At 38.1% G+C, this 16,310-nt stretch overlaps 1 protein-coding gene across 1 annotated transcript; it reads right to left on the bottom strand.

Annotated features, from left to right (window-relative positions):
• Positions 1 to 983: 983 nt before the first annotated feature.
• LOC106136743 (chorion peroxidase) lies at positions 984 to 15,797 on the bottom strand. Its single transcript, XM_060946215.1, has 15 exons — positions 15,789 to 15,797; positions 15,080 to 15,278; positions 14,301 to 14,473; positions 13,173 to 13,311; positions 12,460 to 12,606; positions 11,688 to 11,861; positions 11,105 to 11,301; positions 9,840 to 10,026; positions 8,887 to 9,084; positions 8,228 to 8,372; positions 6,993 to 7,152; positions 6,368 to 6,526; positions 5,172 to 5,376; positions 3,422 to 3,536; positions 984 to 2,869 (listed from the first exon to the last, which is right to left on the bottom strand). Exons 1-15 carry the CDS (start codon positions 15,795 to 15,797, stop codon positions 2,800 to 2,802), a joined length of 2,277 nt encoding a protein of 758 aa, XP_060802198.1. The 3' UTR covers positions 984 to 2,799.
• Positions 15,798 to 16,310: the final 513 nt, after the last annotated feature.

Consider the following 16,310-nt stretch of genomic DNA (forward strand, 5'->3'; position numbering starts at 1 on the left):
AATGACAATATCATCTACGTATTCCAATTTTTTTTAAAAGTGCATTTGATTTGGGAAACAGATAAAACCAGGGCAAACGCTAGCAGGCCAATAAAAATGATGTGCACTCAATTTGTAGTACTTTTCCAGTCTCCAACAAGCCGATCTCTAACCTGCACTTATAAAGATTGATAGAATGTCTGTCCCGTTTGTCCGGACACGGTGCATTCTCTCATTGCTTTATGAAAAGAAAACACGTGTAAATAAATATAAACATATACGGGACCAATTACACATATTGAGTTAGCGTCGAAGTAAGTTCGAGACTTGTGTTACGAGATACTAACTCAACGAAACTATATTTCATAATAAATAATTATATAAAGATAAGATAATTGTATAAAGACTCATGCCAATCAGAGAAAGTTCTTTTCTCATCATGCCCTGGCCGGGATTCGAACCCGGGACCTCCGGTGTCACAGACAAGCGTACTACCGTACACTTACTAAGACCGTAAGTATATACTATGGTTATGTTACGAACAATTATTTTTCTTATAACGATGTTAGAATGCAATATTAGGTATGTTAGAATGATTATCATTAAAGTTAAGTAAATATATTCATAACATAAACATAAGTCATCAAAAGACTGAATGGCCACGTTCAGCTGTTTTTAAATGATAGAATTGAGATTCAAATACTGACAGGTTGCTAGCCCATCGTAAGAGGAATCCCATAAGCATATCTCTTAGTCCACTTTTACGACATCCATGGGAAAGAGATGGAGTGGTCTTATTCTTTTTTCTATTAATGCTATTGGGAATCACACTATAAATGTGTTTTTTTTTTATGAAATGGATCAATGAAAGAAGTATGCCATTTCGGATCCAGGACTTCCCTGGAGGACCCCTGGGGGTGCCATGGAAACCTTAATTCAGACCCATGGCATTAGACATTAAAAAAAACTAATTTGTAATCACCTCATATTTATTTCTTGCTGATAAAATACACATAGAAAAACATACCTATACGTACATATAATTAGGTTTCATTTAGTTACTCAACATGCATTTAGTTAAGGAGCGCTCCTTATTAAAAACAATTTAAAGATTTTTCATATACATATATCTTCTTAAAATATTTTTTAAAACTTCATACCTACGCATCAATTCAACCTGTACTTCTTATTATAAACACTACATAACATATATCATATATCACCCTAGAAATAAATAATTACATTCTATTTTAATTATTCTTTTAGTCCTCAAATTATTAAAATTTTAATTTATACAATAATTCAAACATTCCCATTATTCATCATCCATATCTTCTTAAAATAAAGTATAAAGCCGATTAATTTACAAATAATTATAATCACAGTAACAAGAAGTAACGAATAACTATTGATAAGGTATCTTAGACGAATTTTTTTAAATTTATTATTGGATTAAGTTTTTGTGTTCCATCTCACCTAATTTTAACTTTTTCACTAAATATTATACGCCCTACAACTGAGAACAAGCCTATATTACAATTTCTTTTGAAATATTTACAGAATTTTACCAGAATTATTAATAAAAAACCTATTGAAAAGAAAATATTTTCGCTTTAATAAACGATCATTAACGCAGTTACAAATCGACCACCGCCTTTACCAACTTTTTGTTCTTTTTATAGCATGAATTCTTTGTAAAGCAACATTAATTACACTAAAGTTATTTAATCTAATGGCACAAAAGCAAGATTATCAATTCCCTATAAAAAAATTGTCAGTATTGCTTATACTAAATCAATATACTATAACCAATTTACTCCTAGTTTCGCCACGACACATTTGGTACTGAGACCTGGAATTTGTATGAATGGGCATTTAATTTTTTTCTTACGGCGAATCTACATAATTAATAGTAGTTTTATAAATGCAGAAACAAACAAAAGAAAAAAGATATGTCCAGAAAATTACAATAACTTTGAAAAAGCACAACATTGAAAAGTCAAGAAGATTACAATAACAATCACTAGCTATAAAACTCCCGATTCCTGGATTTTTTAAAAGAAAAAATCATTGAACCAGGTTCATTTCTTGACCATTGTAAAACAAAGTTCAGTGACATAACAGAAACAAATGTTGTTAAAAAAGAGAGACTTAATAAGAAAATATTCGACATAGCACAAATAACGATTGAAAATATCAATAACAATATTAAGTTTGAATCAAATCTTTGGACATTTTATACGATTTTTACTATCCCACTGTTCGGGCACCAATGAGATACTAAAAATGATATTAACCTTAATATACATATAAATGAAAACATGAAAAGATTTGAAACAAACAATACTTACAATAATGATTACTCAGCATCTGTGCACGATTATGTAACAAAAGGTGAAACTCATGCACAATCAAATAACAAACAAACACATTCAAATATTCCTATTGATCTTAATAATATGAAACGTACCTTGTTAAAGGATATAAAGATCGCTTTTGTGACAGAATCGGGTTGTCAAAGGTAAAATCATTAGATGTTGAATGAACAAGTGCTATTAGAAAAAGATAAAGAAATGAGAAGTAAAGATGGTACTGAACTTTATTTTGCAAACCAAATAGAATACATAAAAACAACTGAACCTATTGTAATTGTAATCTTAAGACTTAATGCAGAATGATAAGTTAAGTTAGATAAAAATAAGAATAAAAATTTAGCTGAAATAGAAAATAAAGACAAAAGTACAGCAAGTTTTAATGGGTAATTAATATTACATAGCCTAGTGTTAGAGAATTTGATGTTTTATTCAAATGCATTAAAATCTAAATCTCCTTGAATCTGCTGAGGTCCATCGACGGAATTGCTGGACTTTCGCAAGGGACTGGTTCGTTCCTAGAAATTTGATATTATATAAATTAGATACCTATTAGAATAAGATTATTTAAAAAGATATATAATAAGATAATTAGTAGATGAAAATAATTAAACATACACTCATATAATCACGTATCATTCCTATTCCTCACGGGATAGACTGTGCCAATGATCTCGAAGATACTGAAGCTTCACATTCATAAGTTATTAGTAGAATTAAAATTCAGAGAGAGACAGATTGCTAGCCCATCGCGTAAAAGAAGAATCCTTTTTTTCTACCTAATTGACTTTAACAATGTACATGGAATTATATTAACGGCGGTAGTACGCTTGTCTGTGACACCGGAGGTCCCGGGTTCGAATCTTGGCCAGGGCATGATGAGAAAAGAACTTTTTCTGATTGGCCTGGGTCTTGGATGTTTATGTATTTATTATAAAATATTGTACCGTTGAGTTAGTATCTCGTAACACAAGTCTCGAACTTACTTCGAGGCTAACTCAATCAGTGTAATTTGTCCCGTATATATTTATTTATTAAGGGAAATATGAAAATGTTTGAGGTAGACGTACCCAGGTAGATCAGCTCTGAGGAACGCGTTGGGAGGCTGTGAAACCAGTTCGATCCGGTCGCTGTTGTCACAAATGATCCGCGCAAGAGATACCTTCTTTATCTCTGCTAATTGACCTGATTTGTAAATGAATTTATATCAATATAAAGATGACATGTTTATAAAAATTATTACATACATATAATCACGTCTTTATCCCTTGCGGGGTACACAGAGCCAAGTCTTGAAAAGACTGATAGGCCACGTTCAGCTGTTTGGCTTAGTGATAGAATTGAGATTCAAATAGTGACAGGTTGCTAGCCCATCGCCTAAAAGAATCCCAAGTATATAAGCTTACCCCTTATTAGCCTTTTACGACATCCATGGGAAAGAGAGAGAGTAGTCCTATTATTTTTTCCATTGGGGCCGGGAACCACACGGCACCATAAAAATTAATAAGTGTCCTAAATTCATTACACATACACACATATGTGCATCAAATCAGGCAGAGACTACATCTTTCAAATTGCCACGATCTGTCTATACTTCTTTGGCTTCATCCACATTCATAACTCTTATCATTCCATTGGAGTAGGCAGAAGCTATGGATTTCCACCAGCTACGATTCTTACAGACCTCTTCCTCTTCTTCCACACTCATTACTGTTTTCATGCATCATTTCTAACATACATATCTCTTTTTTATATACATTCATATAATCACGCCTATATCCCTTGCGGGGTAGGACAGGATGCTAGGTCATCGCCTAAAAGATGAATCCCAAGTAAATTAGCCTAGCTATCCCTTAATCGCGTTTTACGACATCCATGGGAACGAGATAGAGAGGTCCTATTCTTTTTTATTGGTGCGGGAAACCACACGGCATACGATCCCTTTTTTTAAAACATTCAAAATTAACATACATAGGTACATGCATATAATCACGTCTATATCCCTTGTGGGGTAGACAGAGTTAACAGTCTTGAAAAGACTGATAGGCCACGTTCAAAATTTGATCCTTGAAATTCCGATTAGGCCGGCGCATTCCCAATTCACACATCATTTATTTGCATACAACAGAGAACAGAACTTTTTTTATGTTATATATGTTACAGTTAAAACTAGTTTTTAGTTAGAACGCGTTTTCCCTAGTTAGAGCTAGTTTTAACTAAATGCCTTCGTTAAAACTAGAATTAACTAATACTCAAAATTAAATATCAGTTAAAACTAGTTCTTACTAGACAACACGCGTTTTTCCGAAGAGAGCCAGTTAAAACTGTTCTGACCAAGGTCAAAAAGGTGTCTCTGCAAGAAAAAAGGTTGCCTTTGTAACACAAAGTGCCACGATAGTTTGTCTTGTAATAACAAGTAGATCCTCATCCTTTTTATAAATACTAAAAACTAGTTTTAACTGTAACATACCTACATAAACAAATTAGTTTTAGCTATGTTTATGTTCAAGAAACAATCATTATACTTGATGATCATTACTGTAACTAAAGGACTGCAATTCAACGAGAACATCGCCGATTCGACCTGTACCTTTTTCCCTACCACAGTCAAGAGTGAAACTTCTTAGAAAAGTCATCATTTCCTTCATTGAAACCGCCTTCAGAAAAAAGGATGGTTTTTCGTGTGACCTGTATGTTTATCCGTGATTATCTCGCATTACGCTGAACCGATTTTGATGCGGTTTTCAGGGAAGTGTTTGTCACACTCAGGACTTTCTCATGATTAATTTTTTTTATACCTACTTGACTTAACACACTTACTTGTTGTAAACGCCCCAGGATTAATATCAGGCCCGTATTCATAGAAGTAGCGGTCACCTCTCTTGAACCTGGAGAACTGATCAGCTAAAATATGAGCGAAAGTGGGTCCCAGGACGCCTTCTTCCAGTGGTTCTTCTAAAAGACCACCCACCCAGAGATCTATGTCTTCTGGACTTGAGTATACAGAAGATAGTCTTTGCGCAGCCTGGAAAAATATACTTAATTACTGATAGTCCAGTAATTTGTACGAATTTTTAAATACATACATAAATCACGCCTCTTTCCCGAAGGGGTAGGCAGAGACCGCATCTTTCCACAATCCCTGCATACTTCTTTCGCTTCATCCACATTCATAAGTCTCTTCACGCAAGCTCGTCGGTTTCGGTAATTTTTAAATGGAATGAAATTATATTGCAAGAGTACTTATGTATCAACCTGAGCCGAACAGCTGAAAGAGGCGTAAAAGTCTTTTCAAGACTGATGGTTCTGTCTTCCCCGCAATGGATATAGATGTGATTTTATGTTATATATTATGATTAACGTCCCGCCCGGAGAAGAAAGAATGCTTTAGAATAACCACTTCATATCTTTCCCATAGATGTCGTTAACGGCGACTAAAGGATATAGGAGGGCTTATAAATTTGGGATTCTTCTTGTAGGCGTTGAGCTAGCAACCTGTCACTATTTGAATCTCAATTCCATCATTTAGTCATACAGCTGAGCGTGACCTCTCGGTCTTTTCAAGACTGTTGGCTCTGTTTGCCAAGCAAAAGACATAGACGAGACTACATACATACACATTAATTTTTTTAATAACGTCATAAAATACACCTAGTTTACAATAAAAGGCGACCATCTTAAAAGAAAGTGTACTTGATTTCAACTTAATTATATTTTCTAAATTCCGATTACATACATACATACAGTCTTGAAAATACCGATAGGCCACGTTCAGCTGTTTGGCTTACTGATAAAATTGAGATTCATATAAAGTGAAGGTCGTCGCCTAAAAGTGGAATCTCAAGTTTATAAGCCTATCCCTTAGTCGCCTTTTACAACATCCATGGGAAAGAGTTGGAGTGGTCCTATTCTTTTTTGTATCTATTGGCACACGGCACACGGCACACTTAATTCGATTTATTAAATTCTAATTCTAATCAAATTTTAATGGCCTCCAATAAAAAAAAAAAACTCACACTCGGTGGAAACTGTTTGAAGTCCACAAAAGGCGGTAGACCTATCAGTCGCCTGTACTCATTGTACGAACGGATGCCGTAGTCCCGGCCTCTTTGGATGTTTATAGAAGCTAAGTCCAAGCCGAAAGGATTCCCACCGTGGAAGAGGTAGCGGGTGAGCTGGTTACAAAAAAAAATATTAGTACACCATAGACGTAGAAAAAAAGGCGGACGGAATGTGGCTTGAAAAAGAAGTGAAGTATTGTAATGGCGGCGTTGTTTGCATGTGTGAGTGATAGAATATATACATATATGGTGGGCGATACTATTGGTACTTCATTTTACCGCATATTGAAACTCAGTCCGCCTTTTTTTCTAAATCTATGCAATAAACAAAATAAAACAGTAGAACTAAATGTAAATGTATAATGTGTCTACAATTGATCATAAAAACAAAATATGCGATGAAGAAATAGTAGTGGAGTAAGAATTTGAAAGAAACTACATATGTATTTTTGTTTGTTTGTATGATGAGTACACGATAATCTCCGGAACTACTGGATGGATTTGAATTAATTTTTTTTTTGTTAACTACTTATTAACCTTGGCAACATAATGGCTAAAATGGTTTTTAAAAAAAAATTACCCCTTCACTGACAAACGGATCCACACTCTGCATCGGCTGCCAGCTCAATCCAGTTAAAAGCCGATCAAGGAACACCTTCAGCCTCATCCTGGACGGCTGGAACATCACCTCTGGGATAGATATAGTCTCGTAAACGCTGTTAGTTTGAACGCTGGGAACCCTGAAAATGTAAAAAGTGTTTATCTATGAAAAATCAGAGAGGAACTGGCGATCAAGATCGTTACATATTTATAACATACATGTGGTCAAGTCTATATCCCTTGCGGGGTAGACAGAGCCAACAATCTTGAAAAGACTGAATGGCCACGTTCAGTTCCATTCAGTCAGTCTTTCGTTCTAACTTAGTGCTCTGCTAAAAATGATTTAACTTGAATAAAAAAAAAAATATATTTGACTTGTAAACTGATAGTGCAGCAGATGTACATGCAGAAACATATAAGTACAGACAGTCATGAAATGAATTTTTACTTTCTAGCTTGTCATTAATTATAATACATACATACGTATATTCACGTCTATATCCCTTGCGGGGTAGACAGAGCCAATAATCTTGAAAAGACTGAATAGCCACGTTCAGCTATTTCGCTTAATGATAGAATTGTGATTCAAATAGTGACAGGTTGCTAGCCCATCGCCTAAAAAAGAATCCTAAGTTTGTAAGCCTATCCCTTAGTCGCCTTTTCCGATACTAATATTATAAATGCGAAAGTTTGTAGGTCAGGATGTCAGTATGGATGTTTGTTACTCTTTCACGCAAAAACTACTGAACCGATTACGATGAAATTAGGTATGTAGGTGACTGAAGACCCAGATTAACATATAGGCTACTTTCTATCCCGGAGTTCCCGCGGGATTGATAGGGTTTCCATGCGGACGAAGTCGCGGGCGGCCTCTAGTGTGAAATGTATACGAGGCTGTGTGCAAACAAAACTTGTCCATTATGATAATAATTAAATAATAAATATATACGGGACAAATTACACATATTGAGTTAGCCTCGAAGTAAGTTCGAGACTTGTGTTACAAGATACTAACTCAACGATACTATACTTTATAAGAAATACTTATATAGATAAACATCCAAGACCCAGGCCAATCAGAAAAAGTTATTTTCTCATCATGCCCTGGCCGGGATTCGAACCCGGGACCTCCGGTGTCACAGACAAGCATACCACCGCTGCGTCACAGAGGCCGTTAAATCATGATAAAGATTAGATCATCAACAGTCAACTAACATGATATTTCCATTGACGATTGAATGTCCAAATCTCATGGCGGCTGTCGCGAACTCTGCTGTCAGTGACGGGTTCACGTGAGGGTCGTAGGAGGAGGAGTACCCTGGAGATGGAGTCAGGCCGAATGATTGCGCCAACGCCGGTCCTAAAAATATATATTAAAAATTAAAATATATATTAAAACATTTTATAACATACATATGGTCACGTTTTTATCCCTCGCGGGGTGGACAGAGCCAACTTAAACTTGGGATTCTTCTTAGGCGATGGGATAGCAACCTGTTACAATTTGAATCTCAACTCTATCATTAAGCCAAACAGCAATAAAGATATTACCTACAAGCAAACTGACAAACAAACAAACAATAAACTCACCGTGCCGTACCGTGTGGTTCCCGGCATAGAATAGGACCACGCCATCGCTTTCCCATGGATATCGTAAAAGGCGACTAAGGGATAGGCTTACAAACTTGGTTTTCTTCTTTAGGCGATGGGCTAGCAACCTGTTACTATTTGAATCTCAATTCTATCATTAAGCCAAACAGGCGAACGTGGCCTTTCAGTCCTTTCAAGACTGTTGGCTCTGTCTACCCCGCAAGGGATATAGACGTGACCATGTGTAGGTATGTAATGTATGTGTATGTAAGTAAGAAACTCACCGATAAGCAGCGGCAGATACTCGTTATAAATTATATATTGGAATTCCGCCTGGACTATCCTCCTGGTCTCCAAGAAGATGATATCCTCATTCCAGTCCGGGTTCAATCTGGCCAGAGCCCTGGCTATTCGATTGTGCTCCCTCGTGAAGATCGTGTGGAGTATCGTCAGGGATATTATTTGGTTTCCATGACCGTCTCCTAGAGAAATAAATGTTCAAAATGACGTGTGGTTCCCGACATTTTAATAGAAGAGGACCATTCCATCTCTTACCCGTGGATGTTGTAAAAGACGAATAAGGGAAAGGTCGGAGTGGGAAGACCTAGACGAACGTATCTTGATCAAATTAAGGACGTCCTGGTAAAGGGTCAGGTCAAAAGTACCCGAAACCGCCGAGCTTACATGAAGAGAGTTATGAATGTGGATGAAGCGAAGGAAGTATGCAGAGATCGTGGCAAGTGGAATGAGGTAGTCTCTGCCTACCCTTCCGGGAAAGAGGCGTGATTTTATGTATGTATGTATGTACGACTAAGGAAATGGCTGATAACTTGAGATTCTTCTTGTATGCGATGAGCTCACAACTGTCACTATTTGAATTTCAATTCCATCACAAAGGCATGAAGCTAAACGTGGCCTTTCAGTCTTCAAGACTGTTTGGTCTGTTTACCCCGCAAGGGATACAGACGTGTTTGTATGAAGTAAGAGTTCAAATGTAATATTTAAATTATTATCCACTAGAGGCCGCCCGCGACTTCGTCCGCGTGGAATCATTCCCGCGGGGGACTCCGGGATAAAAAGTAGCCTATATGTTATTCTGGATCTTCAGCTACCTACATACCAAATTTCATCGTAATCGGTTCAAAAGATTTTGCGTGAAATACATACATACATACTCACAAACTTTCGCATTTATAATATTAATAGGATGTAAGTATCTGTAGGAAAAAAAAAATACCTGATTCAAAACACGCAGCTCCATCTTTATTGGTCATGCACTCCTGTTTCTCAGTGAGCGGGGGCAGTTCCCGGTCGTAGTCGACGAAGGTCCTCAGTAGACCACCAGGACCTCGTAGTTTGGACAGCTTCTCTTCAGTAGTACCGTATAGATGGGATAGATCTGGCAAATGTGTTGCGCCATTCATCTGGAAATAGCGCGAATTAAAAAATAGCTACATTTGGAAGAAACATTACGAATTTGGCCAGTGTCTAATCATTTAAAGACGTCGTAAGTAGTAATGGAATCCAGAAAATAAACTATTGTATCGGGAGCGATGATTCAGCTCGACCGCCACCAAAGGGAAGATCTTCCGCCAGGCTAGGTGTTATTCCTGGGGAACCGCGGCTCCGACGATGTCAAGTCGGAGGTTGTATTAATGCTTCAATCCATGAAATATTTAAAATCGCGATTTAGATTTCTGCTGCTATTGGTTGAGCGCGTCAATTTCTTCGCGATTTTTGACAGTTGTTGTGTGATTGGATGTTGTGACGAGTGGCGTAGAGATGTCGCCACACGGTGATACAAATGATTTGTCCAAAAAGCGTAGTAAAAAATGTGAGAATGGGCATCCCCATTCTTACATTTTTTGGACTTGGTTGACTTGATAATTGGAAAAGTTTTTGAAAAAACTAATATTCTTTCCCAATTATAAGTGTTTGGGAAGCAAGACTTGACAATTATAAAATTTTCATTTCTTAATATGTATATTTTTCTAAATCACTAGATATTTCTAAGCGATTTTGTACATTCAGATCAGATTCAGTTATATAGTAATAATTCGTCATTTTCAATAATAATCCCAAGTTCGGAAACCTTTCCCATGAATAACTTTACAATACTTGCATATGATCACGTCTATATCCCTTGCGGGATAGACAGAGCCAACAGTCTTGAAAAGACCGAAAGGCCACGTACTGTATGGCTTTAGAATTGAATTTAGATTCAAATAGGTTGCGAATCCATTGCCTACAAGAACAATCCAAAGTTTATTACCCTATCCGCCAGTCGCTTTGTACGACATCCATGGGAAAGAGATGGAGTGATCCTATTCTTTAGTGCCGGGAACCACACGGCACTTCACAATCAGCGCGAGAAAAAAAAACTGACATACGCGATATATATACATATATATTTTTTTCTTTGCTTCCAAATCAGCCAACTCTTCTGGTTCTTATTAAAACTCTATCTGGTATTTTGAATTCCTCTTCAAATAACAGAAATACCTGCTTAGCGTAACCCACGGAGCAGTCGCTGGCAGGCGCCAATTGTGTCCTGACGAAATTCAGACATTGGTGGCGGTATTGTCCATAAAAGTCATCAGCTGGATCAGCCGCGATCGGGGCACAAGCCCAGTGCTGGACCTCTGGGGGGAGAAACGCTTCCCCGTCTCCAGAACAGCAGGATATTGCGCTTCCATTACCTGGGTGAAGCATATTTGATAAATTGAAAGCTCTTCGAGATTTATATTGTTAGCCGGTTTTATGACTGAAAGCGTTTGCTCTTTTTGGTGTTAACATATAAAACATATACATATATACATACATACATACATACATACATACATACATACATATGATCACGTCTATATCCCTTGTGGGGTAGACAGAGCTCAAAATTCCAATTATATAAGCCTATTCCTTAATCACCTTTTACGACATTCATGGGAAAGAGATGGAGTGGTCCTATTCTTTTTCTATTGGTGCCGGGAACCACACGGCCGAGGTACCTCCTAGAAAATAATACGAAACAGAAAACACGAGAGAAAGCTTGCTTAATGCTGCAAATAACGACGTCATAATAAAATACCAATGGTGAACAAGACGCCGGCACTGGTGTCGTGGGCTATGAACTGTCCAAACTGCATAAACATCATGTTGTGGGTGGGGCTCGGGTGAGAGGAGTCCAGGATGAGGACGCTGCTCACCGCCCTTGCACTTGGCAGTGGGAGACCAAGGGTGGAGGCTCGCATCGCCCAGATACCTGCAAAAATAGGGATTTATCTAAACAACAGGTGCCGTGTGGTTCTCGGTACCAATACCAAAAAAGAATAGGACCACTCCATTTCTTTCCCATGGATGTCGTAAAAGGCGACTAAGGGATGGGCTTATAAACTTGGCATTCTCTTTTGGGCGATGGGCTAGCAACCTGTCACTATTTGAATCTCAATTGTATCATTAAGCCAAATAGCTGAACGTGGCTATTCAGTCTTTTCAAGACTGTTGGCTCTGTCTACCCCGCAAGGGATATAGACGTGACCATATGTATGTATGTTAAATAATAGACACATATAATCACGTCCCTTGCGAGGTATATAGAACAGTCTTGGAATCTTAACGTCCAGCTTTATGGCTTAATGATGGAAATACTCTGAGATTGAAATAGTGACAGGTTGCCAGTACAACGCCTACAAGAAGAATCCCAAGTCTATTGGCATCTTCCTAAGTCGCCCATACGACATCCATGGGGAAAATATGGAGTGGTACTAAAGTTCCGGAAACCACACGGCGCCTGATTAAGCGGCAGTGGAGGCTGACATGACTAAAGACAAAAATGTATATTTGTTACAAAATTTGCTTACCATCACTATAATCAGGTGGTAGCAGTCTCTCAAACCCTGTGTGTACAGCACCCCAGCTCGGAGCAGCTGGATTGTTGCACTCCCCTCCACGACTTCTGTAGCGAGGGGGTGGGGATGGACAAGTGGGGGGTGGAGGGCAGAACGGGCCTGGAATAAAAATATAGATTATTCCACTTGTAAGTTATGTTATGGTCTTGAATCTTCTTCTGATCTCCGCAAAGAGGCGGCGAAAAGCGGAAAGTCTACCCCTAGGCCCTCGTCACGTCTTATATACCTATACCTTGCGGGGTAGAAAGAGTCAACAGTCTTGAAAAGACTGAATGGCCACGTTCGGCTATTTGGCTTAATGATAGAATTGAGATTCAAATAGTGACAGGTTGCTAGCCCATCGCCTAAAAAAGAACTCCAAGTTTGTAAGCCTATCCCTTAGACGCCTTTTCGACATCCATGGGAAACAGATGGAGTGGTCCTATTCTTTGTTATATTGATGCCAGGAACCGCACGGCACACAAAAGCCACATGCTAACACACGGCAAGAATCTTACTGGCCTTATTTATGATCTCTATTCTCTAGACTTAGGGGAGGTTCAGATTGGGCTTTAATAAGTCAATCAATCAGTCATTCAGTGTCCTCTTTCACATATTTAGAAGATAGGTAAACATAATATCAGCGCTCTATCATTTTTATTTCTATCATTTCATTATCATTTTACCATCAGTATGATCAGTGAGGTCCAAGTTAAGTTCATCATCAGATATAGCCTGCCGAGACTTCAGCTCCTGCGCCGCGAACAAGTTCAGAAGACCACCTCGCCCCAGGATATCAGCTCGCTTGTCTGACGTCATCACGGACTGAAAGTAATGTTCATCATTTTTTTATATAAAACAAGATCATACCCTATGCTCTTTTTCGTACTCTTTATATACTATATATTTAATATATTTAATGAAGATTTCTTCAGTGGATTAACTGTAAAGCAGTAAAAAACAAACTTAATTTCGCATTTATAAATACATATTTCGATTTATTTAGATTCTGTATAATGCGAACTTATTTTCGTCTTTGAATAACGCCCAAGGACATCAACTTTTCAAAGCAAACCCATAGAACTCTGAATATAGCGCAACTCACTAATGTAATGCGCTTGTCTGTGTTACCGGAGGTCCCGGGTTCGAATCCTGGCCAAGGTATGATGAGAAACGAACTTTCTCTGATTGACCTGGGTTTTGGATATTTATCTATATAAGTATTTATTATAAAATATAGTATCGTTGAGTTAGTATAGTATCTCGTAACACAAGTTTCGAACTTACTTCGAGGGTAACTCAATCTGTGTAATTTGTCCCGTATACATATATTTTTTATTATTTATTTATTTATCAACAATAAGACCTTTAAGCTTAACAAGTCAACCCTCTAATGTATCATTAAAATATCAACAGTTAAGAACAGATCATTTTGACAACAATAAAGTAATACAAAAATACATACATACTCACGCCTGTTTCTCATTGGGGTAGGCAGAGACTATGGAATTCCACTTGCTACGATCCTTACAGACCTCTCCCGCTTCCTCTACACTCATTACTCTTTTCATGCAAAACACAAATTCTTTTCATACAAAAATACGAGAGATATCACTACAGGAATAGGCTTATAAACTTGGGATTCCTCTTTTAGGCGATGGGCTAGCAACCTGTCACTATTTGAATCTCAATTCTATCATTAAGCCAAATAGCTGAACATGGCCATTCAGTCTTTTCAAGACTGTTGGCTCTGTCTACCCCGCAAGGGATATAGACGTGACCATATGTATGTATGTATTACTACAGGGACTCACCAAATGATGTCCAAAACCTGGTGAAGACGCATTGACTATCGAATCCTTATGAGCCAACAGCTTGTCCGCCTTGTCTAGCCATTCTGACAACTTCTTCCGTGACAGATGATGGGCGGTCTTCACATCATCAGGGTTAATGGAGGCGGATGCGCGTGCGCGACGTTCTGCTTCGGCTGTTGAAAACAACATACAGACATATTTAAAATCACACCTCTCTCTCACCCAATCCAGGATCTATGATCGAGGGCATACCCCGGGCTCCTCTCCAGAGTGTTGACGATGTTACCGGGACTAAAGCCAAGAAGAAGAAGTAGGAATAAATACAACATACGTAAAATCACACCGCTTCCTCACCTAATCCAGAATCTATGGCCGAGGGAGTAGGTACCCCAGACTTCTCTTGAGGCCATACCTCGAGCTCCTCTTCAGAGTGTTGAGGATGTACATACATACATAAAATCACGCCTCTTTCCCGGAGGGGTAGGCAGAGACTACCTCTTTCCACTTGCCACGATCTCTGCATATTTCCTTCGCTTCATCCACATTCATAACTCTCTTCATGCAAGCTCGGCGGTTTCGGGTACTTTTGATCTGACCCTTTACCAGGACGTCCTTAATTTGATCAAGATACGTTCGTCTAGGTCTTCCCACTCCGACCTTTTCCTCCACATTCTCCTTGTATATCTGTTTAGTCAACCTGTTTTCATTCATCCTCTCCACATGACTTTTGAGGATGTAACCGGGACTAAAGCCAGGTGGAAGAAGTAGAAATAACTAACCAGCATGGCCGCTGCCCGTGAAACAGCACACTCCCAGCTGCTCTTTGTTCAGATGACACTCAGGGTTGTAGGAGCCAGCTCTCACGTGAGCTGGACACTGGACCCGGTGGACGCACCTCCCGTGGCGCGGGCAGACCTCGCATGGCGGCTCTTGCTTGTGGACATGACCTGAAATTATAGGTAGTTTAAGAAATATGTACTTACATTTATACTTTTACACGTAACCCTCAGCAACTCTGTAGATTGGTAGAAAAGACTTTAAGACCGCGGTTTATTTAAATAATAAGAATAAATGACAGTAGTTTACTTGTTAATAATAGATATTATATAAGTTTGGTACCATAGCAATAATAGCTTAAATCTCAGTGACGCCAATTCTCATAGTACTTATGCTCCAAATCCTATAAAGCAATGCGACAATTATTGCTTATGTTTTTCTTTTCATAGTACACAATTCTTTTTCTAAGTTGCCAGGATTAGAAAGTAAATAAACAATTTCCACCAAATAATTAGTAATATTAAAAATTTATGATTGTATCCCCCATAAAAAGAACCTTAGGTCCACTTATAACCACAACCCAAACGTGGGAAAGTTAGGTTATTCCACCAAAAGTTTCCTCACAATGTTTTTGCGTGTCAACGTATTATACCTACTCTTTTTTTTAATTAAAATATTTCTCCTACAATCGAGAGACAAAAAGAAACATACCTTCCCCATGCTTTCTTATATAATGCCTTCCCACGTTGTTATCAGCCGACTTACAACTTATTTGCACAACGGGTAATATGACCACAACATAAATAAAAATGCGTAAAACTAATCGGATCATCTTTTAAACTGTATTTGTAAAAAAATACTATTGTTTTAAGGTATTTTAAGGTATTAATTTATACATAATCGTTGTGAAGGTACTGCCAGCAGTCGACCGGTGGTCGAAATGGACGAATGTCATAGATAACCTAAAAATGATAATCAGATATTCAAAAGTGAGGGTAGTTTTAGCAAATCAAATGATGCCTTGCCATTTTGTAAGAGGGCTTGCCCGCGAACTTTGTACGCAATGAATCTTTACTAGGAAACATAGTGATTATATCTTCCTTGGTGCCGTGTGGTTCCCGGGAACTAATATAAAAAATAATAGGACCATTCCATTTCTTTCCCAAGGATGTCGTAAAAGGCGGCCAAGGGATAGGCTTATAAACTTGGGATTCTTCTTTTAGGCGATGGGCT

The sequence above is a fragment of the Amyelois transitella genome, chromosome 10 (genome assembly GCF_032362555.1).
Source record: "Amyelois transitella isolate CPQ chromosome 10, ilAmyTran1.1, whole genome shotgun sequence".
NCBI classification, from domain to species: Eukaryota; Metazoa; Arthropoda; class Insecta; order Lepidoptera; family Pyralidae; genus Amyelois; species Amyelois transitella.